Source organism: Elgaria multicarinata, chromosome 6 (assembly GCF_023053635.1).
Source record: "Elgaria multicarinata webbii isolate HBS135686 ecotype San Diego chromosome 6, rElgMul1.1.pri, whole genome shotgun sequence".
Lineage (NCBI taxonomy): Eukaryota > Metazoa > Chordata > Lepidosauria > Squamata > Anguidae > Elgaria > Elgaria multicarinata.
The window spans coordinates 76,361,541-76,387,203 of NC_086176.1; the positions used below are offsets into that span (position 1 = coordinate 76,361,541).

A 25,663-nucleotide genomic window follows, 5' to 3' on the forward strand; every position below is an offset into this window, starting at 1 on the left:
GCCATTGTACATTTCATATCTTTATGCTAAGCATGATTATATGTTATTTAAATTGGTGCTTTTCCAGGTTCTGAACCTTAACACAATGACCCTTTTCTTAAGAAAAAAAAAAAAGGGGGGGGAGACACCAATTCAGTCTCTGATGCCAGAAATGAAATCTTTAGGAACTGATAAGGTTATGTTTGAATATCAGTAGGATATCAAATTTCCTATGAAGCAATAACCTAAAACTGTTTGCTGTACATAGACAGACTATTAAGACTAGAAGTGTTTACCACTGACGGTTAAGAGTTCATAGGGCCAGCTTGTTCTCAGACTAAAGCACATCAGGCCTTGTAAGGCTATGTAATGATTTCACACTGGGAATGTGATTTCTGAGAAACTTTGCCTGCACACTTCCAACAAGAGTGGTTAAGTTTGTCTTTCATGTTTGTCTTGCTAATAACAGTAGCCTAGCTTCTTTATCAGCTCTGCTCATCTTGCAGTCACAAAAAGGAAAGTCTGGGATCTGAACCTGACTTCGATTCCCGTTTTGAAGTAGAGTTCTAAACAAAAAGGGTGCTGAGTGACAGCTTAGCTTTCAGAACCAGTGAGGCCCCTGTAGGGCCATCAGCTGTGTGAACATGTCAACGAGTGCATTGTAATACTCAGTATTGTTAGCTTGTTCAATATCAGAATGTACTTTACCGTTTCAACACTGGTCTTATATGTTCTGCCCCACATAATGCACATGTTAAAGAGCCTTATGCCAGCCTCCATCAACCTGGTGTCTTCCAGGTGTGTTGGACCACAACTCCCAACATCCCCAGCCAGCATGGGGATGAAAGGGGTTGTAGTCCAACTCATCCGCAAGACACCAGGTTGGGAAAGGCTGGCCTATGCTATGATGTCCTTACTAATAATGGATTCTCCATACTCATGTATTCATTAAGCCAGGAGTCTCTAACCTTTATGGACCCATGAGCACATTTGGGAATTTGAAAAACATTGTTGTGGGCACCACCACAAAATGGCTCCCATGAAGAGTGTGGCTAGTCACATAATAGTTGCCATGGGGGCCTAGTTTGGGGACTAAAGAAGTGGTTGTTGGGAGAGAAACAGAGAGGCTAGAGGCAAGGAGGAATTAGCAAGGCAAAGGGGGAGGGGGAGAGAAAGAGCAAGGCTAGAGGTGGGGAGGGGGAGAAACAGCAAGAAATAGTAAAACTAGAGGAAGTCAACGGGGTAGAGAAAGAACAAGGTGAGAGGCTAAGAGGAAGGAAACAGCAAACTAAAGAAGTGGGGGGATAGAAATGGCGAGGCTAGAAAGGGAGAGAAAGAAGAATGCCCTAACATTTTCCAAGAGTTGTATTTTTATTTTTATTTTTTGAAGGGGCAGGGAGTGGAGAGCTGTGTGGGTGGCCTTGGAGGTGCCAGTGGGTGCCATGTGCGCCATATTGGGAACCCCTGTATTGAGACTTCTTCAATAGGCGCTATAAAGAATTAAACACTTTGTATTTCCTTTTGAATTCCTTTTTACCAAGAAAGCATGACCCTTGCAGTACTGTCTGAAACAGGAAGTCCACTGCCCAGATGTGAATCTTTAGGGGCCCACAAAGATTTCAGCTGAAATGGTCTATCCGTCTAAATACCACTGAACTCGTATGCAGTTTGTGTTTAAAGGCACTCTGAAGAGTTGGTTTCCCTGGGAAACTTGGTGTACCTGTAAAGCAAGTTTAAGATGTCTCTAGGCAGATTACTGTGATCTTTGTACCTATGTGACATGGCGCCTCTAGAACTATTTCTTCAGGGCACTCATAATTTGTCCCTTACTTTCATCAATGCTGTTTTCAGATGAAAAAAGTTATATAACTTGGCACTTGTGAAGGCACATAAATATATATATTTCTGTCACTTCATGGCTTGTTAAGCAGTATTATTCCTACATCCCATGCTGTCATGTTTATGCAGGTGTGAATCTTGCTAACAGACCAGACTGAGGCCTGGTTACATAGAGTGGTGCTGGAGATTGACCTACATATAAACAGACAAGAAATGAACTGGAAGCACACAGGTGCCTGATTAAAGAGCTCTTTGAGAGGTGGTATGATTGTTGCAATGGCATGCAACCATACAGTATATTTGTAGTTGTAAACAGGGCATTTTAAGCTTGGGTCTTTCTAGGTGCTTCGTAGCATCCTTGCTCCCTTAACCATCATTTTACCTTTGCAGTCTATGTGCCTCCTGGGTATCCAAACAGCCCCATTATCTCCTTCTGTACCTCTACCCCCACTCTATGTGATTGGTCCTGGTCCATTCTTGCCCCTATATAACTGCCCCTGCCTTTGCCACAGACCAACTCCTGTGTATTGCTTGTATTGCATGGCAAGATTTAATAGCCATTCCCTGTTTCCTGGCCTGTTTCCCAACTCAGCTGTGACTGCCTCTCCTACTGCTGTAACCACTGGACCCCTGTAGCTTTGCACTTACTACCCAGAATCATATACCCCTTGGGAACCTAAATCTGCAAGGACGCACAATCCTAACTGGTCCATAATAGTGCTTCTGTGGTGCATACAACATTCATGTAAGATATTTGGTAGCGCTCATACAGGTGTGAAACAGTCTATTAAGAATGTTGATCCTATAAGAAAACCATTTCTTTCCTATATGCTAGTCTAAAAGTGTCTCTACATTAAGGAAAAAACCCATAGCCTTACCAGCCTTTTTTTCCCCTTGGGTCTTTCCATATTTACTACAGTCTCCTTTAAACATCGACCACATGATTTGTAATCGAAAACTTCCCCTCTTGTCAATGTTAAATAAAGTTCAATGAAAGTGTGCCATCTAGTGGCAGAATTAATCCTGTTATTATTTTAAATACTCCATTATCTCCGGTGCGTGTGTGTTTAAGCGAGATTAAAAAAGGTGCAGGAGACATCCTGGAAGTTGACGACATCATGTAAAGGACCCACAAACTTCTGTGAGTGGCCAATCATGAGGATGCAATAAATCACTTATGTAGAGAAGCTCTAAGACAAGCACTTGAGAAAATCCATTAAGAGTACAATACTATACATATCTTCTACGAAATAACTTAATTGAACTTAATGGGGCTTACTGTAAGAAAGTGTGTATAAGATTGCAGCCTAAACATTCCGGAATAGCTTGATTTCCTGACATGTATAAAAACAAGACAAAAGCTTAATGCTTTTGAATTCAATTTGCTTTGTAGGTCTTTTAAATAATTTGCATATTAACTCCAGGAAATAAACAAGGGTGCTAAAACATTTTTTTGCTCTAATTTGAACTGCCATCCAGAATGCACAAGCAAAAAAAAGCTATATCTGTTGTAAAGCATTACATGCGACCCTTTGAAAAAACACGGGTGGGGTGGGGAGAGAAATACACTTACCGGTTTTTAAAGCAAATATTAGATCATCAAACTCTTGTGATTCCTCATCAGCCACCAAGGAGCTGGTACTGAACCCTCCCGGAGTGGTATAGGCAGTGCCATTCTGTGGGCTCTGCTTAAAGACAGCACTGGCCTGGCTGGCCGGCCTCAAAGAAGCCCTCTCCCAGTCTGCTGGCATCTTGACAAAAGTATTAAGAACAGTAGTGAAGCGATAAATTTGGAAGATCAGGTACTCATCATGACAGTCCTCACAGCAACACCCCCAAGGAGAGTCTAAAAATTCAGACAACTCTAGCAGTTTTTATCTCCACCAGGAGCAGGTCTGTTGTAAAGCTAATGGGTTTAATGTCCCATTCAAGACCAAATACTCTCAAATACTTTGCATTGCCACAGGGAATTTACAGTTAACAACATAAAATTACAACAAAATTCATTCCTCCACCCCACTCTTACTACTGTGAGGATTGCAGCTAAACTCAGAGGAAACTGGAAAGTCAGAGACCAGGTTCACATGATCAGGGAGGGAAAATACATAAGAACATAAGAACCACGCTGGATTGGACCAAGGTTCCATCTAGTCCAGCACTCTGTTCACACAGTGGCCAGGGACTCACAAACAGGATACGGTGCAACAGCACCATCCCACCCATATTCCCCCAGCAACTGGTATAAATAGGCTGACTGCCTCTGATAACACAATGACTTATTTTTCCTTCCTTGCACGTTCTAGTCATGAGCTGCTGAAATGGCATAATTACCCTCGCCAGGTGTAGGTTGTTGTGATGTCTGAACCCAACATCGCTGGGTGGGCTTACAAGCCACTCTGAAACTTGTGGCTTGTTCTCAGGGTGAACCCACCAAGAGAGGTGGCAGATGATGCCAGCATCCCTGCTAATCAAAAAGTGCTGCATCTCTGTGAAGCCTGGCTCTGCTGCACCTCTGATGATGGAGTATACAATTATTATAAAAGTTGCAGGAAATGACTCTCTGCGTAAGAGCTTGCATGGCCTCCCTCATCCTTCCAGCGATGTTATCAATTCCCTAAATTTCCCCAACCAGGATATAAATACATTGCCTTTATTGAGATGCAAATGTCCACCCCAAATATTCTGGCCTTACCAATGAACAGGTTGTCAAACCAACAACAACCCTATTTGCCTCGTCGTGAAGAATTTCCCCAGACAAAGCGCAGCCAAGACTAAGAGAACATAAAAATACCTCTTTACAAAGAAGTCTTCCTTTTTTCCCCCAGCGGAAAAGCATTTGTTTTCCAACCGCTAATCTTTTAAGAGGTTATTTTATATGAGACTGTTTTTTCAGGGCTGTCCCCTGTTCCTTCAGGGCATGTAGCCAGTTGCACTTACTGTTCTTGGTACACTGATGTATGTATATTCTTGCCAAGGCACCTTTCTTTGTCTAATAACTAATTGCTAGAACTACAAACATCTAAAAGGGTGAACTGTGCAACTGTGGCCTAATTTCCATGTGTATTTATCGTGGACTCTGTAATAGGACGGGTAATGTCCAAAGAGATTAGAAAAAGGTGAAAGCAGTGCAAAAAGGACTGGTAAGATTTACAGCAGCAATATCACGCCTACCTTACGGTCTGGGACCAGGATATTGGAAATGCTGCCTTCTTCCCTCCAAAACTGCCTGCCTATTGAGATAATCATCAGAGGCCCTTCTGCACACACCCAAATCCCAGAAATACAGTTAGCTGGGACCCGGGCAGGGAGCTCCTTCAGTGACTATCCCTAGGCTCAGGCATGCTCTTCCAATGGAGGCTTGTCTCAACCTCATTCTAATGGCCTTCTGTAAGAAGTTTTAAATCTTCCTTTTTAGGTTGGCTTTTGGGCCGTAACTGTGTGCTCCCTTACTGAAGTGTTTATATATAAAAACTGACTCATTAGATTATTTTTGATAGCTTTTTGTACTCTTTCTCTACCATGCTGTTTTACGGCAGCTTTTAGTGGTTTATTGTTATTTTAAGTGCTGTTATCTTTTTACCAGCTGAGTTGCCTGGCTGAGGTGGTCTGTCTCCTTCTTCTCTAGCCTTGCAGGTACTTAAAGGCAAGTCCTGGCAGTGGTGTGAGCCTTTGGTGCAAGCTGACGGGCAAGAGCCAAAGGCTCTTGGCTTGCAGAGACACTGGAGAGAGCAGACTGGCCGTTGGAACACTGCTGGTGGAGGGGCGTCTTTCCTCTTGCGCCTCCAGAGCCTTGTCTGCCTGCTTGCGATGCCAGCAGAGGTGAGCACTGCAAAGCTGTTCAGCTCTATACTCTCCAGCGACCAGCAGCTTGGAGAACAGAGGAGCAATTGCAGACATTCATCTGCCCTTGTTAGCTATTGCACTGAGAGGCAGGGGCTCTCTATTTTATGTCGTTGTTTTAACATGTGTCTGGGAAATTGATTGGCTAATCGGGGTGGTGGTGCCCTATTAGTGAGGTCATGGGTAGGAGGAGGTACAGCTTGGGGGATTAACAAGCCAGTTAAGGAGAAGAGGGTCTAGATACCTTATGCCCATCCCCTCTTCTGGTTCTTTCTCCAATTAGGTGACTCCTAGCTGGCTTACCAGCTTATCTTGGGGCTCCTGGTGCTGATACTGAATGCCAGGTTTACTACAGTCTAGGTCAGGGACTGAAATGGTGGAACCCTCAGTAGCACACTGTGACAAGTTTTACGACATTTTGAAGATTTGGGGCTCATCTACACCAAGCAAGATATTCCACTATGAAAGCGGTATGAAAAGGCAGGAGCCACACTACTGCTTTATAGCGGTATTGAAGTGCACTGCAGGATCTACACTACTGCTTTATAGTGGTACTAAAGTGCACTGACAACTATTGAGGCCCATGACACATCAACACCAAGCAGGATATAACACTATGAAAGCGGTATATGGAATGTGTCATGGTCCCCAACAGTTGTCAGTGCACTTCAATACCACTATAAAGCATTAGTGTGGCTCCTGCCTTTTATATACCGCTTTCATACCACTTTCATAGTGGAATATCCTGCTTGGTGTAGATGAGCCCAAAGTTACTCAAATCCACCATGAATTGGACACCACAACTACCAATGCAGTTCTATTTAGCAGAGGTGCCCAGAGCACTGTTTGGTTCAATTTTATTTGATGAGTTTCACTAGTTATGGGCAAGGGTGACGACGAGGTGCATGGCCAAGTCTAGTCAACCCTTCATGGCTTATTACATCAAATGGGAAGGGGATATAAACCCCACCTTGTGAGAGGGAGTGGTGCCGACCTCTTTAAAGGAGGTGGTTAATTAGGCCATGCCTGAAAATACCTAATATGGACGCAGATGATGTTAACAACTACAGGCAAGTAGCCAACATCCCCTTCCAGGGCAACCCCTGTGAAAGGAACTGAGGTGGGTGGCTACTAAGAAGAGGGCCTTTTCTGTTGTGGCACCCCAGTTATGGCGTGAGCTTCCCAGAGAGGCTTGCCTGATGCCTACATGGTACTCTTTCCAGTGCCAGATGAAGACCTTATTGTCTCAGGTATTTTAGTCTTTCAGTTTCTGTTGTTTTAAATTCGTTAACTGTATTTTAAATCTTTGTATTGCTACTGGGTTTAATTTTGGTTTTTACTTCTATTTTATATTGTAGTTTTAAACGTCTATAGTGTATTTAACATTGTATTTGGGGGGTTTAATTGTTGTGACTCACCCAGAGAGCTTTGGCTATTGGGTGATATAAAAGCAAACAAACTTACTATTATTAGCCCCCTTGAGGTTAAAATGGGCTCTAAATGTTTTAATAAATAATAAATAAATGTAACTTTTGCCCAAGCTTACGTTATTATACAAAATAATGTTACTTGCTTGTGGTTAACAGACAAAAATTGTAAAATGGTTTACTGCTGCTATTACTACTACCACTGCTACTATTACTAGACAGAACTGTATAGTAGCTGGGTTTGGATGTGGATATCACTGTTCAAATTCCTATTCAACTGTGAAACTCACCGAGGACGAAACTAAACATAATGTTTGGTTTAACCTCCTGCTGTCCTACAACAGCTTCAGGGGTTGGAGTGAGTAGGACTTTTCATGGGGAAAACAGAATGGGAAAAGGTTTGCCCCCCCCCCCTTCCTCCACCTGATACCCCAGTCCAATCCCCCTCCAGCTGCTTTATAGTTTAAATAAAACATCGGGACACCATGTCTTCAAACTCAAAGTTTGACCCTGAGTAATTTCAGCAAATCACTATCTCTCAGGGCTAGTTGTGATAATAAAATGCCATGCTGTGTTAGGCCATGATGCCAATACAATGAACATTTATGATTTTATATGCCGCTCTCACTTAGGTAGTGTGCATAGTCGAAACGTTGCTTTCAGACAGTCAGACAGCGGACAACGTCAGGAGCACATTTTTCTCACCTTTGGTTGGGTCCCTCTTGTGGACGTGGTCACCGTGCTGCTTGACTTGGCTGCTGTAATGTGGTAAATGTGGGACTGCCTTTGAAAATGATTTAGGAATAGCAACAGCTTTGAAATGAAGCCGTGGAGGTGGATTCTTTTTGATCTGAACTGGTTACTAGTCTGTTTGAGCCACAGTCAAGGTGCTGTTTTAGACCGTTAATGCTCTAAATGGCCGATGTCTGGGAGATCTGAGGGAGTGGCTGCTTCTGTTTTTCCCACTCTCCCAGACAGTTGTTGCTCCAAGTGCTACTACTGTCAGCATGAGCTGATCCTCCACTCAGGCAATAGTAGCACTAGTATTATGGATCTTCCTCCCAGGAGAAATTCAGTCATCCTGCTCTACTGGAGTTTTTAGATGACCTCGCTTTTTCACCAGGCTTTAAGTGAACTGTGAGTCCAATAATTTTATTTTGTACTGCCACCAATAGTGTTATTATTACAGTGCAATCCTATACATGTCTACTCAGAAATAATTCCATGGGTTTCAATTAGGCTTATTTCCAGGTAATTGGGTATAGAATTGCAGCTTGCTTGTTTAGACAGAAAAAAAGGCCTACAGTTCCCAGCATGGCTGGCTGGGGAATACTGGGAGTTATTATAAGGCTTCTTTTCTGTCTAAACAGGATTGTGCCCTTAATTGGAAGCAAGTCCCATTGAAATCAGAGGACTTATTTTTGAGTAGGCCTGCATAGGTTTGCACTCTACACTTAGTCTTTTATTATTCTTGTTTGTTTTGACGTACTTTGCATGCTCTTTCTTTAATGAGAAAGCAGCATATAAATACTGTAGCTATAAATAAACTCTTTTACAATGTTTAGCATGCCTGCCCTGAGAGCAATGTTTTGCTGTAAATTGCTATTATTTCAGCCATAGAGGCAAAGAAAATGAGATGGCTACACAATGAGTCTGAGGGAGAGATGAGATTTGAACCCAATTCTCGAAGAGCCTTCAACTAACCACTGCATGTAAACATTTACACAGCCTCATTTCTGCCTTTCAAAGAGTAATGCCTATACACAGTACATTTATTATCAGTATGTAGAGAGAAAGTAATGAAGGTACCTCTTCCATGGCCGTGATCAGGTTCTGAGTAGATTTGCTGATCTCTCCTCCTGCTGGGGGCATGCCACTGCCGTGAGTGAAAAACGCAGAACCTGGACTTGTATGTCCATTCATTTCAACTGTGTAACTTGCCTTTACAGGGCAACAGAGCTGGTTGTGTAGAATAAAATACACCACGAAGACATAAAGACCCTGGAAAGAGGGGAGGGAGGAAAAATGTATAAAACTAAGCCGCCTTGAAAACTGCGTCATGACAAGATTAATAAGAAAACTACACCATGAGAAGATTCAGAGGGCTTTAACTATTTGGCAATATAGAAATTGTCTTGTCCTTCTCCTTAAAGGAGAACAGCAGATGTCTTCCGGAATCCCAAGCAACAACAGTCCATATGATTATAATGTACATTAAAAAAAAATGCAAGCAAAAGTGTCAATGTAAATCACTGCTTTGGAAAATAACAGCAAGGTAATGCCCTGAAGCTTCTATTAAGATAAATGGTTAATTAAAATTATGTTTTTTTAAACAACAACAACAACACACACCCATCTCTGAAGCAAAGCCAAAAGTAGAACAAGAAAGATTCACATTCATCACAACAGTGAGGAAACAGGCAATAGACTTCCTCACAGTGATAGGCGGCCAGCCCTGATGTTATTCTGCCAAATAGTGCTATTGGTACTTTTACTGACCTGCTGGGTCTGTGCCACAAACGAAACGCCTTGCAAACAATGGCTGGAACAGTGCTTAGATGCCACATTTCAGTTAAATGAAGTTCTCCAAGCTGCCCACTATCTTAGGACTGCTTTGCCTTTGTGCATTTAATACCTTGCTTGTGTGTCTTAAACGGGGTGCTAATTTAAAATAGTTGAAAACTATAGACCTTTATCTGAATGTGCATTACTTATATTCAGATAATCCTCAAGGAGCCAGTTCTTACAACACTGCCATCTGAGGTTCATGTGCTCTAGATCCTCTCATACAATTATTTCCTGATAGTTTTCTAAGATAAAGAAGGGGACTATGTGAACAGAATCCTCCCTACAGCAGCTCCCTCCCTACATGGTTCTCTCAGAGCATCTTTAAATTAAGAGAAATCCCGTTATTTATCCAGCGCTGTTGTGCTTCCTGATTCTTTGGCGTAATTGATATGAGATGGATTACACGGGAGGAGAGGGGTGATGGGGCGGAAGATACTACTGCTTTCCAGGGCTCCTTTAAATGGCAGACACAGTTGAATCGAGGGAGCACTTCCCTCCCTCTCTGGTATGTGTACAAAGAAACAGGGCGGAGGAGTCTTATTTTCATCTGTTTCCTCGCAGCCCCCAAGAAAGCCAGGACTAACTTCTGAGTATAAGACTGTGCTGTACGTTTGCAACCCTTGGCGCACTTACTTGGGAGTAAGCCCCACTGAATACAATGGAAATCCTGAGTAGGCACATAGGGATCAGATCTGCCCCCCTTTGTTGCAGAGAGGCATTTTATCCTTTCTTCCCTGTTTAAAGTCCTTCCTCCCTTCCTCAGCAACTTTATAGAACAATACCGGCTTTACATGCTGTCGATTTCATGCCATTAAGGGTTTTCCCAGCTTTTCTCTGATTAATTTTAAAATGGAATAAGGAGGGGAAACCACCTTGAGACGTCCTGCTTGTTTACAGCATCATTTAATTGACTTGGAAACTTCTGAAAGTGGCCAGAAATGAGCATGCTATAAATAGCTCATCCAGAGAAGCCCTCAGGCAGGCAGGCCAAAAAAAAAAAAAAAAAGTCACCCCATCCAGAATCTTGGCTGATTCAGATTGTGGGCTTGTTTTTTCAAACTAGACGTGCTTTGGCCTTGTACAGATGGTCGTATTTTTTTGGAGCAACAAGAACAACTTTTGCTTGCAGGTCCATCTCACTCTGATCCTGCATCACTGTTGTGAGATCAATAGAAATATGGCAGTGGGGTGGGGGAAGTAGCCTTGTTCCAGGACAGATAATCTTGTCATCGGCAAGTGACAATTGTGCATTGAAGTAGAACAAGGAAGTAACTCTGATCACGTTTGCCAAATGTTAGTTACTTGGTTTGTTCAAGGGTTGTGTGGCAGCTAGCATGGAAAATTGGGGAGACATTCAACATGAAAAAAGAGAGGCTTATTAAAATAAAATGAACATTTCAAAACCAATATTAACATGGCTATGGCTATGTTCCACAGTATGGGATGAGGTGCATGGCACAGCTGGGAGAGGGTAAAAGAGCCTCAATTCAGGTAGAAGCACTTTAGATGATCCCTGATTTGGGGTAATTTCCCCTCTGCTTGGAGGGACTCTCCAGTCCTGCAGATCTTAAGATCGAAGCTCTTGGGAGCTTTGGAAGGAATACATTCAGAGTTGTCTGATGTTAAATTTGTGAGTGTGCGTGTGTGCGTGCATGCATGCACGCATGTACTATGTTTTTTGGCTCTTACTACCTTCAGGTATTTTGAAATAAACAACACTAAGTAATACCTGTTTCAAAGGTACCCAGAGGCATGAAACTCGGAGCTTATAAATTGAAAACAAGCTTTCATCTAACTCCTTACACTTGGGAATGCCAAATTTTCTCAACTTGGAATATGAAAGAAGACCAGGAACACTCAAGTTCCACTTGTATGCAAACTTATGCTATGAACCATACATCATCAGATAAAAGCCCTTTCAGCCAATCCCAATTTTCAAAACACCAAAATAATTCTTACCGAAGTGAGGTAAAAACCCAACTTATATCATCATCAGACTGGGGTGGAGTGGGTGGGTGGATCACATTTCCCTACCATCGTTTTAGCCTCCTGGTGCTGTCCCATAATAGCAATGGACAGCTTCCTCTTTCTTTACACAACAAACGAAGAGGAGGTAACAACAACCACGTGGCCATTTAGTGGGAGTTTTTATCACGCTGCTTTTCCTGCACACAGCAGGAAATGGTGGCAAGTTTCGCTTCCACCCAAAAGATCTGAATTACTGGGGTCTTATTTTGTCATGGAAAGAAGACCAGAAAGAGCGGGAGATGCACAGGAGGTACACGGTGTCGTCAAGAGTAGCCAGTAACGAGCGTGCGATAAAATGCCCGTCTGATGATGCTCTTAATCATTTTTTTTTATTTTAAAACAAAAATAGTAATTAAAAACTCAGCAAAGAATGGTATGGTAGTGGTCATAGAAATAATGATAATTCAAGCTGAATTTGTTTTCTTCCTTTGTCACTGGCTTTCTTGAGTATTTTGGCAACTGGAAACCCTCCAGAGCAGATTTTGAGGCAGCACATAGGGCTGGAGTAGGGAGCAGAAAGGAAGGATCTCTGCTAGCATGATGTTGGGTTTAAGTCAAAGTAAATACATTTATATGCTTTTAATGTCAAGGCACAATCAGCAGTCTGAGAAAGAGGTGATTTAACAATCTGCCTAGAAACTGCCAGAATTCCAGTAAGAACTTGTCAGTCACAACTATTTCTATTTTACTAAACAGCATTATTTAGTAAACAGCTTTAGAACCTGATCTGTGTGGTTTTGCATGCCATTTTGGTGTCTCAATAGCTAAAAATAGTGCATGAAGACTTAAAAACTATGAGCCGTAGCTGTCTAGATTCTAGGCTAATCCCTGCATTACACAGGATTTGAGGTAGCTTCGAATCTTCTTTGGATTATACATGGGTTAAAACAAATAGCCAAGCAGGTCTGGTCTAGTGATCCACTGAGTGAACTTTTGCTTTCATCACACCAGTGTGGCTAATGCTTAACCAAAACATCACTCCCATTATGTGCCTCGGAAAATCAAAAGTTGAACAGGATCAATCCATTATTTTGTTGGCTTAGGTGTCTCCAGCCTTCACCTCATTTCCAAAGCATTTGCTAATAATATTTGGTAATAATATATCTAATGGTATTTAGAGGCCCAGTGAATTATCTAGGAGCATCTCATGCTGCAAGGTTTGGCCTGGTTTGTGAGTTTGCTGAAAGCCTAGTGTAAGAGCAGGTTATAAATACAACATTTTATTTTATATAAAACTCTCCCTGAGCATCATCAGATGAGCATTTTATTGCACACTCATTACTGCCCACTCATTTTTTTGCAGGTCTTTTTGATGATGATAACATCCACCTCCAGCGCATCTCCTGCTCCTGCTGGCCTTCTTTCCATCACAAAATAAGACTCTGGTAAGTCTGATTTATTTTTAGACGCAAAACTTGCCACTGTCTCCTGCTGTGTGCAGGAAAAGCAGCATGATAAAAACGCCCACTGAATGGGCCACGTGATCTTTATTTACTTCCTCTTTTTTCTCTTTGAGAAAGACGAAGTATTGTATGACAGAAGCAGGTGGAGGGGAGCAGCAACGGTAGGGAACCGTGATTTTTCCTGTCTGATGATCCCCTTCTCTCTCTATAGCTAGAGAGAGAAAGTGTGTGTGTATTACACGCACACACAATCTCTCTCTCTCTCTCTCTCTCTCTCACACACACACACACACACACACACACACACACACTGATGGTTTTGTCCTAGCAGAAAGCACCTATGCACAAGATGGAACATCTGATCTTCTCCGATCTGTACTGTTTCTAAAATGATTTAAACGTTTTGGTTTCTACTTTTCTCAGGGTCAAAACAAAAACTACTTTAAATCCATATCTAGCAGTTATATTCCCCCCCCTTTCTTTTTATTCTACCGTAGATTTAGTGGGGGCTTTTAAGGTCCAGATCGTAACCCCTAACTGCCATGCTAGGGTCCTGATCCACATTGGGAACCCTGTGCCTCCTCTACAGTAATATTTTTAAACATCTAGCTTTTTAAACATACAATATTTTTTTAAACATCTAGCTTTTAAAAGATTTAAAGTAATGTCTGTTTTGGCCTTGAGTAACACAGCTGGGATTTCAGATGAACACTGTGAACCAAGGTGACAGTATAAACAACACTCAGGATGGAATAATTCTAAGGTGTGCAGCATGTGCAAGAGACATATGAGAGAAAGGGAGAGAAGGAGATAAGATAGCAGCTTTGCCAAGCCCTAGATGTATCACAATCGAAACATAACAGCTCATGTAATCACTCTAATGTCCTTGAGTAAAACCAGGTTAATGCTTTTATTTATATCCTCATTTCTTTTCCTTTGCAGTGTTGAGATTATTATAATAATTATGACCTCTTTATGAATGGTGGATATTTAAAATAAAACAGACTGCCAGACTGCAGGCAGAAACACACAGCTGTTTTTCTGCTGCTATTATTTGGAGTTTTGCATCCAACAGTAAGAGTGGTATCTATTAAGGTGGATAACTACTATGCAAAATATGGCAGGAGTGATAAAGAATGTGCCTACTCTAACACCTTGAATTCGACGTCTGCCAACAGAATTTTCAGACCAATCCTATGCATGTTTGCACTTATAAGTTGTATGCATTCTATCGCAGCCTTTCTTTGGACCACCTATTTGCTCAACGCCTTGACCTGGAACTCATTATGATGCACCTTCCCCAACAGGTTTGCTCAGCCAGTACAATTTCACTGGTCACTATACAACTATCACTGAAGCTCAGGATCAAACAAAACTGGAGAACATCTGAAATGCCAAATGGAATAAAGACACAAAATATCAGGATGATGAAAAAATATGTAGTTGTATTCCAAGGAGGGCTCCTCCTCCGAATAAAACCAGATATTTTTCAACATCCTGAGACATCGTCTCTTTATTCCCTTAATCACTGAACTAAGCGATGCTCATTAAAGGAACCTACACATATGTTGCTGTTACGGCAATGAATAACACATAATGCACATCTCACAGCTGAAGCAGATGCAGGATGCAAGAGAAAGGCACTACATGGGAGGAAGAGGGTGTAATTCAGAGAGAATGCTATGAACGCAAGACCTTACACAGATCACTGGATTTAAGAAGCCTGGAAGCAAATCGCTTTAAATTAAAGGACTGCCAAGCACAAGGGAATAGAAAGACAAGTTTTTCAAGCAAAACAAATAAAAAGAATTGCACACATCCTTTGATCAGGGTAAGATGCACAACCGCCTATAGGGCAAGGGTGATGATGTGAGTTGCCAAGCTGCTTAAGTAAGCATGAATCAAAAGAAAAAAACTATTGGATGTTAATAAAGAATAACCAAAGAAGATCTAGAGGAATCATTTGGAGAAGCCACAAGCAATGGGTTGTTGTTGTTTTTCATCTAACCCAGGCCAGTGCTTGAAAAGTGGGTCAAAAATGGTATGGGATTAAACAAGTTCCGAGACTTGCTTAAAGCCTCGACAGGACGAAAGGACATGATGTGAAAATAAAGGAAGAAAAAAAATTCCTGGTTTGAATCTTGGACCAGCTCTTCTTCACTCTCCCTCCCTTTCCCTTTTCAACCAGTTCTGTCCCTCAAGGCAAATGTCTTCACCTTGATGTAGCTTTTGCCTAGTAGAAAAAACATGTTTTTATGGCTGTCTGGGAGCAATGGTGCAATATATCTCAAGTTGATCAATCAGCAAAGGATAAGTCACAAAAGACAGACCAAAGCCTAGGCTTCAGGAGGTATTATTCCAAGTTGTATTAGCAAGGTATAAGTAGCTTCTATTAGTTTCCAGCCTGGCATTATCTATCTATCTGTTTATTTTTAGTTAGTTTCATATTGATTTTTCTGTTTTACACTGCCAGGTTGCTTTTGGCAGCAAGTCCATGACAATATCAGGTTCTTCAGCATCATGGAAGTATCTACATTCTTCAGTGCACATCCCTCAGGTGATCTTTCCACCTCAGTGCTAGAGGTTCCTTTCAGGGCCATCAACAGATAAATGTTGCAGATCTTCTTTATTGTGACTCCTTTTTTAAAAAAGGGAGTCCTATCTCTACCACAGTCCAGTCAAGGATTCCAGCAGACATAACATTTTTAGAGCAGTGGGGCTGGTTTGGATGCCCCCTTCATTGCATTCAGTCCAAATATTTCTTTTCTTTTCAGGATTAAGCTTGGGGAGACGGGGGAAATTCTCCCCACGTTTGAAACAGAAGTTGACTGCAGATGGCATTGACTGTGCTATCACTAAGATATCACCACCCCATTTCTGGAGCAAAACCAGGGGTGGGGGTGGGCAGTGGTACACAATGTCCTATGCCCGCCCCAGCCCCCTGCCCTTCACCTCTAAGGGAAAATCACCCATCTAGCTGAAATGCAGGGCGTCATGAGCTACTAGACTAACTATGAAATGAAATCCATAAAGCTTTGTTTAAATGGTACTGATTTCACTGATGTAATGTCCACCGGGTGAAGTGGCATTCCTCCCATGTTTTGGAAATAACCATCAGTGACCTGGAATTGCAAATGGAACAGTAAATAGACACTAGATAGCATTGCTTGTTTTGTTGAAGTCTCTGAAACCTGATGAAAAATATAGTTTCATACTGTTGGTCAATGTTTTTTAAAGAAATTATTTTGCTCCCTTGTTTCCCTTCTTGATTGTAAGTCGCTCCGGGATCCTTTTTGGCTGAGCGTGGGATAAAAAGACTATAAATAAATACATAAATAAATAAATAAAAATACTGGCCATTCAATAAAGACTTAACATTAGCACTTGGACCGACATTCCTAATCTATACCAAGCAGAATATTGCAGTATGAAAGTGGTATGAAAGCGGTATATAAAAGGCAGGAGCCACACTACTGCTTTATAGCGGTATTGAAGTGCACTGACAACTGTTGGGGTCCATTGACACATACCATATATCACTTTCATGCCACTTTCATAGTGCTATATCCTGCTTGGTGTGCTTTTATATACCGCTTTCATAATGCAATATCCTCCTTGATGTATATTAGGCCACTGACAAAGAAAAACCCATTCTTGCTTTGGTCACAGCCTGCACCTTCTTCAGAAGGCTGTACATTCTTGATGTGCTTAATGTGACATTTTATTTGGAAATAAATCCTGATGCAAGTGACGGTATCATCTGGACCTCTCAAGACCCTTGCAGTGCAATCCTATACATGTCTGCTCAGTTTTATTATTGTCAGATTTATTCCCAGATAAGCGTGTATAGGATTTCAGCCTCAGAACGGCCAACCCCAAAATATTCAAAACTAGGAGGCAGTCCAAAGATGACATAAAAGCATGCTCAAAGGCAAGGGATTTCTGAATTGTTTCTCCAAGGAAGTACAAGGAAATTGCCATTGTACTTCAATCAGGGAAACCTAGAATCGACCCTCTGCCTAAGAGATCTCGGTTCCACATCTTTAAAAACAAACAAACCCTGAAGGGACCTTATAGGCTGGTTATTTAGAATACATTTCACCTTAAGCACTCTGGATATTAACCACAACTTAGTTAATACACTGGGATTCTCAGCATCAAACACATGTTTAAAATATCAAAACAAAATACATCAAGAGCCACATATCATTTATGGCTCTCACGTAGCCCACCTCTGCCATCCAGAATTCAGACATGATGAACTCTTGGCCTATATATACAAATCTATCAGTTTCTCTATGGTATTGTTAGTAACAACCTTTAGTAGCAAATTTTGCTTTATTATAAGTTCTTCCTGAAAGAGGCATAAAGTGTGAACAAAAACAGTGAGACAAAATGTTCGCGTCTGAGGTGTAAGTGAATGTGAGGAGGTGGAACGACCACAGTCATTTTTGGTTCTGTCACTGTGGAAACCATTCTCTGGCTAGCTAGATGCTGTGAGTTAACTTAACATAAAGCAAACTGTAAAAGAGATGGCACACATGAAAAGGGTTATTGAAAGAACAAATATTATTTTCTGCTCTTAGTATATTAATTATCCTTGTTATTGTAATTTCATTTAATTTGTTTTTAAGCCATGTCTTGCGTCTACTGCAGAGAAAGTCGGGATGTAAGATTTACTGTAATTATGTAAAGAAACAAGCTTCCCATGTTGGTTAAATGACTGGAATATAGGAGAAAGGATTTTGTGTGTGTGTGTGCTTCCTTGGGCCTTGGAGTTTCTTCCAGCTTGTTCCTTCTAGAAGCCAGCCAGCAACATGGAGATGGTTTAAACAGATTCTGCATAGTGACTGCTCCACACAGTGGCTGTAACCTGCAGCTCACCACATGACTCAGCCTCATCCCATGAAGAATGTCCATACCTCCACCGGCTATCATCCAGACAATGAGTGGAGCTTCTCTTTGTGATGGAGGTAACTGGCCTGTATTCTACAGTTGCTGCCTGGAGCAATCACTACATGGAGATTATTTCAAGTTGCTTCCATTTGACAAGTGTAACGTACTGGCAGGTTCTAAGAAAATATTTGTTGGGTACTTTTGAAATACAGCAGACACGTTTACATGAAGAGACTTCCACACGAAAGAGGGGGATTGCACCTCCTGGCCCTTTATGCGCCAACACATGCGTCCCACCATCCATGTGTTGAGCACATTTGTTTACAAAGGAGCACCTACTCACATACAACTGAACTTCATTTGATCAGCACCCCCTGATCATGCAGTGAATATAAGAAGACTCATGCTGAATCAAACCAAAGGCTCATCTAGTCCAGCATTCTGTTCACACTGGCCAAGCAGATGCCCGTGGAAAGCCCACAGGTAGGACATGAACACAAGAGCACCTTCCCTCTTGTGTTTCCCAGCAACTGGCATACAGAGGCATATTGCCTCCAATCTTGGAGGTAGCATATAGCCATCAGGACTAGCAACCGTTATCCTCCATGAATTTGTCTTAGGCCCAACGTATACACGAAGTTGGGATTTTTTTTGCCCAACATACACTTTACATTTGCTTAAACTGAACCACACATACCATTTTAACACCTATATCCCTAGTTTGGAGAGATTCTTCATTTTGGAGAGCTCTTCACAATCCTTTTTATTTTAACCTCCCTAAATAATTTGGTGTCATCAACAAACCAGGCCACCTCAGTGCTCACTTCTAATCCCACATCATTTATGAACATGTTAAAAAGCCCCAGTCCCAATACAGATCTTTGTAGGACCTCAGTGTGTATATTATTGCAAACACTGAGGAGAGTAAAAAAAAAATGTAGGTAGCTCTGTTGATTCATATCTATATGTGTGTTCATGGCATAGCTCACAACAATATATTGTTGCTGGGAAAATCTATTTCTCCACTGATATTGAAAGGATTGCAGCTAAGCTCAGAGGAACAGGGAAGACTGAGGGGGGTGGCAAATAACACCATCATCCTGCTAATCAAAATGTACTGGCAGTTTGGCCCTGTGAGCTTAGGCTCCACTACAACGCTGTACATCACTTTGCAACAACAGACATCCAGTAAAAGTTTGTTTAAAAATCCAGCATAACTTTGAAGTGTATTAGGTGCTTCCATAGCTGAAGCTGCTGCCTTATACCTGCTTATCTAGAAGTAAGCCCCACTGGCCTCAATAGGACTTACTTCTGAGTAGACAGGTATAGGATTGTGCTGTTAGCATTTTTTAAAAAAATAATCTATATGACTTTACTTACGCTGGTCTTATATATTTACGTAATCATGTCGTCTGTATTATATTATGTTTTTAACTGTGACATTTTATTATTAGATGTTATTGTGAATTTCCTTGAACATTCCTTCAAAGCCAAGCATAGCCATTCTAAAACCAAAATAGAATAAAATGAAACGGAGTGCATTAGAAAAGTGTGTCCTTAGGTTGTTTGCTAATGGATCCAAGAATCAAAGCAACAAAGAGCTGTTTCCCTGGGGAAAGAATGCCTGTATTTAGTTAGTTTCAGAACTAAATGAATGCCAAATACATAGTATTCACTGGTAATACAGAACACTAAAGAAAGCAAACAAACAAACCACTGGCTTCAGGAACTTTTGTGAAAATACCATCTGCTATGAGCAGAAGTCCAATAAGCTAACATATTAAAACGTGTGTTCTAAGATATCACTGTAATCCAAAGCTATTGATTTGTCATTTAGCACTAATGTAATTTTGCTGTTCAGCCCTGCATGCCCATAAGCCTTTTTACTTCAGGTACCCCATGTTTAAATATATATCCACATGGTGCAGCTAGTTTACAGAGAGTTACATGAAGATTAATCCAAATGTGTGTTTGTATTCAAGTTCCATAGTCACACTGGTAGTTGTTGTTGATGATGATGATGTTATTTTTACAAACCACAGTTAAACAAGTGATTTAATTGCAAAATCACTTATCACTAAAAGTTCTGATTCTTCAAGGTGTTGAGGAGCTCCTTGGAAATAATGTAGGATCAGGTGCTGGACTTAATTTGATCCAGGGCTTCCCAAGGTTCAGCTCTGGAACGTATGCAGGGCTGGGCAACTTATGGCCCTCCAGATGTTTTGGCTTTCAACTCCCCTGTTCCCTCTCTATTGACCAATGCTGAGTAGAGCGGATGGGAGTTGGAGGGCCAGAAGTTGCCCACTCCCTGGTATAAAGAACATACTGCCACAATGGTTTCCAGCTAATCTGGGGAGAGGGGAGCTGGGAGGGGAAAGGGGAGGAGAAAAGGAAGTTATTTTTGAGAGGTGGGGCAAGATACAAAGGTTTTTGGGGGGAGGGCATCTACCTAATAAAACCAGTGGTGGCAGCATCTTTCCAACCCCCTCTTTGCTTAAAATATTATTTGACCCACCAGTTCAAGAGACACAGGACATATGTAATTGGAGCAATGGTATATGATGTTGTAACATGGTTGCAACAGAGGGATTGTGGTGGGGGGACATGGTAGCTTGCCTGGCCACTGTTTGCAACAGCTCCACCCTCTTCCAAATGATGGCGGCGGGGGGGGGGGGGCGACTCCTTTAAGCCAGCAATTACATGCTATGGCTGCTGCCTCTTTTACTGATAAGCTCCCACCTTCAAAAACTGTCACTTTGTTCCATCCACTGAAAAAAGGCATCCCGCTCCAAAAAAAAAGGGGGGGTCTTCCCTGTTTTTGAGTCTGGAGATGAATCTGCAAAAGCAGTGAGCCACTCTTCCCTCAGCCCATGAAGAAACAATAAAGAGAGTGATTTTTGTGAGCGAGCACAGAGTGCCTTTGTCTCACCACTGAGTAACCACAAACTTAAGCCGGGTAGGTCATGTCATCAATGAGGGTTGGATGAACCTGTTTTGCTTTCTATCATGTTCACAATTTTTTAAAGCACAAGTTTGTTCCATCATCAATTTGTATTTTTTCCCAAAGTCTGCATTAAAATGTATAAGCACTTTCTTGCGCATTTTCATAAGCATTTTTTTATAATACTGCCCCTAATTTACCCATTTTTGCAAATGGTTTCCCTAATATATGAGCTTTTTGTACACTATTTCCTCTAATGTATGCATTTTGTACACCATTTTCCCTAATGAACTTTTGGGCTTTTTGATTGGAGAAATGCATTGCAAAATTCAGAGAATTTCACAAACCAAAAGAAAATTGTGTTCTAATCTGTGTGTTAGGTTGGGAAGTGCAAAACAGGTTAATTTGTATTAAAGCATGAACCAAAATAATTTCTTCCCCATCATCCATGGCCTGAGGCAATTCTGCTTTTTTATTATTATTTTGGCTTCTGGAACTTTTATCTTTTGTTTTGCTATTTTAAATTGTAAAGCATCCTAAATGCCTTGGCAAATGCCGTAAATAAATAAGTGAACTATCCTAATAAGTTCCTCTAATAAAATCTTGGATTCAGGACTTCCAGGTTAGAGGGTTTGATTTCTAGGGGCACACCTAAGGCCTAATACCGCTTACTTTGGAAATTAAGCACTGATCTGTCCATGTTTCTAGCAATCAGGTTGTGTTGGACTAAAGGTGCCATATTTCAGCTTTCTGTCTTTACTGGAAATACCTTAAGGATTCGGAGGCCTCCCACCAGTGAGTGAGTCACAGAGGTCCAAATTTCTTTATATAGAGATGTGACATGATATAACAGTCTTCTTAAGCATCAGCTGGCTCCCTTTTCAAAAAGGCAGCGAATGAACAAAAGGAAGGGAAATCAAGGTGCCTTCTAAACTTGCCACTTACACCTCCATCGCTAAAACTTTCCATGTCACCGTGGTAACAGCAAAACAACACCTGCGAAGATTTAAACCACTAACAAACAGATGGTACGAGCTGGTTTGGAGCTTTTTCTTTTTTAAACCCAGCTGACCTTTGCCAAGGCAAACAAGGAACACTTGACATTTTGCTCAAAATAAAGAAAACACAATGATCTTTCAGTTGTGGTAAGCTCCAGTCTCATAAGTTGCACAAAAAGAGAGAAGTCGTCTATCTGTCACAACCTCCATGTATCAAGAAAACAATTCCTGACAAAACTCTTATAAGTTGGTCTCCCTTGGGGCTTCTATTTGACTAATGGCTAATGATCAGTTCTAGGTAGTGGTGGGAAATGTATTTTTTTAAAAAAGACTCAAAGAACAACTACAAAGACAGACTCCGCATCTAAACTTGCAGCCATTTACTCTGTAGAAATGTATATTTGCATTAGAAATAAACACAGACAGAAGGATTGTGATTCCAAACATTTCTCTTATCTCAGCTGGCATCTAGCTAACTTCTTGGCCTAATCTACCCCAAGCAAGGTATTGCACTATGAAAGCGGTATATAAAAGGCAGGAGCCACACTATTGCTTTATAGCGTTATTGAAGTGCACTGACAACTATTGGGGCCCATTGACACATACCATATACCGCTTTCATACTGCTATATCCTGCTTGGTGTACCTCCTGCCTTTTATATACCGCTTTCATAGTGCAATATCCTGCTTGGGGTAGATTAGGCCCTAGTTAAGAGTTCAATCTGCCACTCAATAGACAGAGGGCTCCAGTCTCAGAGCACTGTCTATCCAAAGCTCCCTGGACAGGAGCCACGTCGGGCTGGAGGAGAACAGAGGCTTTTACAGCCTCTATGCCCTTCATTATTATTATTATTATTATTAAAATTGTTTTCCAGGAAGTTAGTGGAGACAGTGACAAAGAAGCTCGTGGATTGAATGGATTGAGACCTCATCTCCTCGCTCCCATCCCTGCTCCCATTTCTGTTACTCCAATGTATCCTCCAAGATCAGATTTGTAACTTCAGAAGAGAAGCTGCCACAGAAGTTTCTGCTGTGGCTGGGTTAGGGTGGGTTGGGGTAGAGATGCATGAATGGATCTCCTCTGCACTCATAGCTCTTCCTACAACCACGGAGGAGGAGATTGCACCATCCCATAACTTCCATGCTGGCTGAGAGCTCTGCCCATTTGGTTCGTATCCTAATCAATAGTTGCTGCTGTTAAGTGCCCATTTTGCCTAGGACAATTGCAATGGAACTCTCCCTAGCTCCATGGGCAGTATCCAAGAATGCCATTCCACAAGCACAAATTATGTTGCACTAACGTAAGGGACCTCTAGCTCCATGCCACTAGCATTAGCTTGTGCAGTGGGTTTTCTGTGGAATCCTGTTGTGCAAGCCAGTGCTTTTGGTGTTGTGCTCACAACAACACTGCCAGACAGGTTCAACCGAGAGAGAATGACTGGCTCTAGGTCACTCAGTGAGCTTCATTGCTCCCTGGAAATTTGAATCTGCGTTTCCCTGGTTCTGGTTAGAAACCTGGGATGGCCTTATGATGGTCCTATAGACACTCTAACCACTCCATCTTAATATGTAGCCATCACCATGATGCCCTCGTTGTGAGCTCCAAGAGTCATCTCTCAACCACCATGTTAGAAATGGAACACTGGACTAGAAGGGACTTGGTCTGATCCAGCAAGGCAACCCTTATGATCTTCATACACTAATATGAAAAAGTGAGAGGTTTTCTGATTTCATCTCAGTACAAACGCCTCCAGCTGCAGCGTTTAAAAATGAATCATCTCACATGTCAAGCACAGTGAAAGAAGTGTGTAGAAAGGTTTACTTCAACCTTTCAGAAGAATTAATTTTGTGAATCAATATTTTCCTCTTTGCTGAGTTGTTTTATGGTCAATGATTGTATTGTGGGCACTGATGAAAGTTTGCATCACAGACGTGTTAAGTGCCACAAGAGCTGGAGGAAATGGACGGAAAAAAGAGGCGTAACGCGATTAGCTTTTTCTACAGCTGCCATTGTGAGCTGGGCAGTGCCAAATTTAGAAATAATTATTAGATTTGTCTTTTAATTAGGGAAGATTTTGGAGAGCTACCAAACAAAATTTAAAACAAAAGAAGACTTCAACTCGGTTGTACTACCTGAGATAGCAGAGAACATCTTTCACATTTGCAGGTGAAATGTCATTATTGTAGCATATAGTTCCTTTTTCTGTCTCCCTCTCCCTCTCAGTGTGTGTGTGTTTGTGTGTGTGTGTGTGAAAGAGAGAGAGAGAGAGAGAGAGAGAGAGAGAGAGAGAGAACTGCTCTTATGCTGTAGTCTGTTAAATGCAAATCGTACAGATTTCACAGTAAACATCAGATTAACTTTCACTGGGCTAATATTAGAATTATGTCAATGGAGACATCTGTAAAAGAGCAACACTGAATCAATTGCATGAGGGCAACAGTGAAATGAAGAATAGTAAAAGTATAAAGGATGGGAGGAAATTCCTCCCTGTTTCTAGAACTGTATTGAAGTCAATGGGTTGGATCCAAACTAAGTTAGTCCCTATATAGTCCCAATATATAGGACAAGTTCATCATGACTTAACAAACATGGGGTTGGATCCAGGAGAGGCTCCTGTGGGGACAAGGAGGCAGAATAGTCTTCTTCTGCCAGCCCAGCTGCATGAACCTAAATCTGGACCCAACCTTTAGTCAGGACCCATAGTTTGAGAATGCCCAAAACCTGCACCTGAAGATTTAGGATACTGACATTCAGCAATTGCTGTGACTACTCTATGGCAGACAACACATAAAATACCTGCTTCCATAACCACTTGAAGGTTGCTATATCCAGTTAGTAAAGTTTATTTTACTATTTTGTGAACCGCTCAGGGAGCTTCGGCTATTGGGCGGTATAAAATTCAATAAATAGTAAAATAAATAATATTTTACTATTGGTTATTTACTTCATTGCTTTTTCTTACTTCCTCCAGGCTCTGCCTTTCTACTTCACTTGAGACTTTCAGACCACTGTACCTCATTCTCTTTCATTCATTTTTTAAAAATCTGCAAGGAAATTCATATTTTAAAAAAATACTGTCCAATGTATTTCCTTTCAGAATATGAATGTCTGAAGGCACAATCTTATGCATGTTTAGTCAGAAAAAGGCCCTACAATTCCCAGCATGCCCCTTTCATCTCTCTAAGCATGCATGGGATTGTGCCCTAAATGCATTATTTTTTCACAGAATACACATTCTGAATGTTTTTAGCACTCTTTTGAGCTTAGAACTGTGTTTGTTCCAGATTGTTCTGGAAATGTGAAAGCTGGTGGATAAGAAAGTTTTGAACTACATCTTTAGTGCATTATATCCTGTCTTTCTTCCTTCACTGAACAACAAGCGGTGTACATGGGCCCCCAGGCAGTTTTTATTCAGGCACTGACCATGCCCAGACCTGCTTAGTTTCAGCAAAGGATCTGCATCATGTACTCTCATCATGTATGTCCCAACATCTGTTATTGAGAAGTATACTACCTTTCATCATAGAGGTTTAATAATACCTTTTGATAGAGCTATTTCTCATTAACCTACCGTTTAAAAATAAAATTAATACCTATCACAACAACAGTACTAACAGCTATTTCATGCATTGCATAGTTAAGTTATGGAAAACTGTGTACTCTGAATGTACTGATGATGATGCATATTGGGTAACCCTGAGTACTAGCATTATGATGGGGAGGGAAGAAGGATCTCACTATCC

At 41.3% G+C, this 25,663-nt stretch overlaps 1 protein-coding gene across 1 annotated transcript in view; it reads right to left on the reverse strand.

The window, feature by feature from the left end:
• ADGRV1 (adhesion G protein-coupled receptor V1) overlaps positions 1-25,663 on the reverse strand; it is a 319,443-nt gene that overhangs the window by 3,291 nt on the left and 290,489 nt on the right. Inside the window, exons 88-89 of the mRNA XM_063129627.1 lie at positions 8,895-9,086; positions 3,392-3,569 (exon numbers count right to left, since the gene is read on the reverse strand). Of these exons, the coding sequence (XP_062985697.1) occupies positions 3,392-3,569; positions 8,895-9,086 (370 nt within the window). The remainder of the gene's footprint in view (positions 1-3,391; positions 3,570-8,894; positions 9,087-25,663) is intronic.